Consider the following 2,855-nt stretch of genomic DNA (forward strand, 5'->3'; position numbering starts at 1 on the left):
GGGGGGCGGGGAGGGACCGGACCGGACCGAGCCGGGGCCACGGCCCCCCGCCCCGAAACCCCGCTGAGCCCGAGGTGAGGGGCGGGGCCAGGGCTGACACAGGCAGGGGGGATTTGGGGTGCTGGGGGCCGAGAGGGGACAGGTGGCAGGGACGGGGAAGGGGTACAGGGGAAAAGAGGTGAGTGGGATGGTGGGAAGGTGGGACGGAGTAGAGGAAGTGGTGGGGAGAAGGAGTGACAGAAAAAGGGTGACAAGGAGGGGGTGGTGGGCAGAGAATTGGTAACAGGAATGGAGGGGTGACAGGACTAGATCAGGGTGACAGGGAGAGAGAGGGGACAGAGTTGGAGGGGGGTGACAAGGAGACGTGATGGGGGGAGAAGGTGACAGGTCCAGAGATGGCTGACATGAGAGTGACTGGGAGGAGGGGGTGACAGAGATAGATGAGGGTGACAAGGAGGGAGTGACAGAGGAGGGGGCCTAGGGCCTGCGAAGAGAGAGGTGGAGATAGAGATGGTGACAGGATGGGAAAGAGAGTGGCAGAGACGCTGGTGTCAGGAGGCCTGATGGGAGCAGAGGACATGAGACCCTGAGAAGCCTGGGCCAGCCTGGGCTTCAGGAGTTATTGCTTAGATTCTGAGGGAGGTGAGGGCCCAAGAGGGCCTTGGGTGGGAGTTATCCTGAGAGGGTGGACAGGAAGAGAGTAGGCCCCAGGGGAAAAAAAGAGGCTTGGTTTCTGGTGTGAAGAACTTGGACCAGGCAGTGTGGTTGTAAGCCCTGGGTGGGGTATGCAAAGGTTTGTGTTGGGCCCGGTCTCAGTGCCCAGGATGGTGGCCCAGCAGGTCAGTGGGAGAAGGTGGTGGTGGCTGTCCAACTCCTGGATACTTGGGTGCCTGCCCCATTATGAGAAGCCCCAGGGCCCCCAGCCTCTGCCTGAGAGGACCCCAGGATTGGCTCAGAGAAGGGGCAGCCTGGGACTGCAGGCTCCTAAGCAGCAGCAGGCCCCAAGTGGGAGAGCATGAGGTCGGGGTCCCGTAGGAGCCTGAAGGCTGAGTCAGGGGTGCCTCGGATCTTCTTTGGCTTATGGTCCTGGGTCCCCCAACCCTCCCGGGGGCCCCCCTTTTGGCCTCTCAGGTTCTTTTAGTCACTTCAGAGTAAAGTTTTTTCCCTTCTCTTCTCTCAGGGCAGCCTGAAAGGGGGCGGGCAGTAATGACTGTTCAGGAAGTGGGTGAGGTTGGCTTGCTGGGCTTGTCCTGCCGTCTTTGACCTTCTCCCACTTACCCCCACCTGGAGTCCGAGGGCATATTTGGGGACCAGGGGGGCCTAGTCGGCTCAGCCACCCTGCCAGAGCCAGCCCGGGCAGGGCGGGGATGCAAGCAGGCCAGAAGTGGGGTGGCTGGGCTTTCGGGTATCACGTTGGGTGCTGTGGGGGGAGGGGCAGGCTCCCATCCAGAGGGACCGTGAAACCCTGGGGTGTAGCCCTGTGTCCCACTGTGTGATGTCTGTGTCTCTGTGTGTGTGTGCTCTGTGTGTGTGTGTGTGCGCGCGCGCTTATGTACAGCCCTGTGGTAGCACTGGGTATGAGCTCTTGCCCCAGACGTGCCCCTGCCTGTTCTCCGCCAGGATCTGGGGAGATGGCTGTACTTGCCAGGCCTGGGGTGCAGAACAGAGTGGGCAGCTGTCCCTTGGGCCTTGCAGCTGCCCACTCCTTCCCACAATGCCCGGCCATTCCAGGCTGCCCGGGGCTGGGGTGGGGGTGGTAGAGAGAGGCTCACATCGCAGCCCAGTCACCTCCTTTTCTGTGACTGTGTGCTTGTACATTTGTGTGTGTGAGTGCGTGTGTTCTCTGGGCAGTGACAGTGCAAGGAAGCGTGCCCTCTGGATCATGTGACAGGCAGCACACTGAAATGGTTAGGAGCACAGACTCTGGGGCCAGATTACCTGGGTCCAGATCTCAGCTCTGCCATTTCCCAGCCGGATGGATGTGGACGAGTGGCTTGATCTCTCTGTGCCCCAATTTCCTCCTGTGTAAATGCGGCTGATGGTAGCATCCGCCTCTTAGGGCTGTGGTGAGGATGCAATGGGTTAATAAAGGCAAGTTTAGCCCAGGGCTTGGCACAGAGTGAGTGCTCCATAGGTGTGAACTGTTACTTTTAGTCGTGGTTCCCTTGAGGCAGTCAGAGTGTGTGCCTGCACCTACTGTCCTCTGCAGAGAAAGCAGAGTATGTGAGGGTTCCCAAGGAACCAGAGCGTATAGCTCAGGGCATATGGGTGCCAGTCTGTGTCTGGGTGCCGGCCAGGGCCCACAGGAACACAGCCAGGCAGGAGACCTTGGGGATCATGGAGTTGAGGCAGTAGCCCCAGCAAGTGGGAAGTCTTGGGGGACACTGGGTCTGGGGGGTGTTCCTGAGGTTGCTCCCAATGATCCCTGTCTGTCCTCTCACCCGGCAGGTGGACAAAAGATGAAGCCCATGAAAAAGGCGTGCACCAGCCTTCCAGGTTCTGGCAGCAGTGGCAAGTCCCCACCAGCCACCAGGGCCAAGGCCCTGAGGCGGCGAGGGGCTGGGGAGGGGGACAAGCCAGAGGAGGAAGACGACGAGGCGCAGCAGCAACAGCCGGGGCCAGAAGAGGCTGAGGAGGGTGAGGAGGAGGAAGCTGAGCGGGGCCCGCGGGCCGAGGGGCTGCCCCCGGAGCTGCAAGCTGATGACCCGGCCCCAGGCCCAGCTGAAGAACCCAAGGTGGAGGGGGAGGCGGGCCGCTGGGAGCCATCACTCAGCCGAAAGACGGCCACGTTCAAGTCACGAGCGCCCAAGAAGAAGTATGTGGAGGAGCACGGCGCCGGCGGTGGCAGCAGTGCG

General features: G+C 61.4%; 1 protein-coding gene across 1 annotated transcript in view; it reads left to right on the plus strand.

The window, feature by feature from the left end:
• LOC104987406 (protein capicua homolog) overlaps positions 1–2,855 on the plus strand; it is a 5,627-nt gene that overhangs the window by 911 nt on the left and 1,861 nt on the right. Inside the window, exon 2 of the mRNA XM_010838298.1 lies at positions 2,449–2,850. Coding sequence (XP_010836600.1) covers positions 2,460–2,850 — 391 coding nt within the window. The 5' untranslated portion in view covers positions 2,449–2,459. The remainder of the gene's footprint in view (positions 1–2,448; positions 2,851–2,855) is intronic.

This window comes from Bison bison, unplaced genomic scaffold, assembly GCF_000754665.1.
Source record: "Bison bison bison isolate TAMUID 2011002044 unplaced genomic scaffold, Bison_UMD1.0 scf7180017846038, whole genome shotgun sequence".
Taxonomy (NCBI): domain Eukaryota; kingdom Metazoa; phylum Chordata; class Mammalia; order Artiodactyla; family Bovidae; genus Bison; species Bison bison.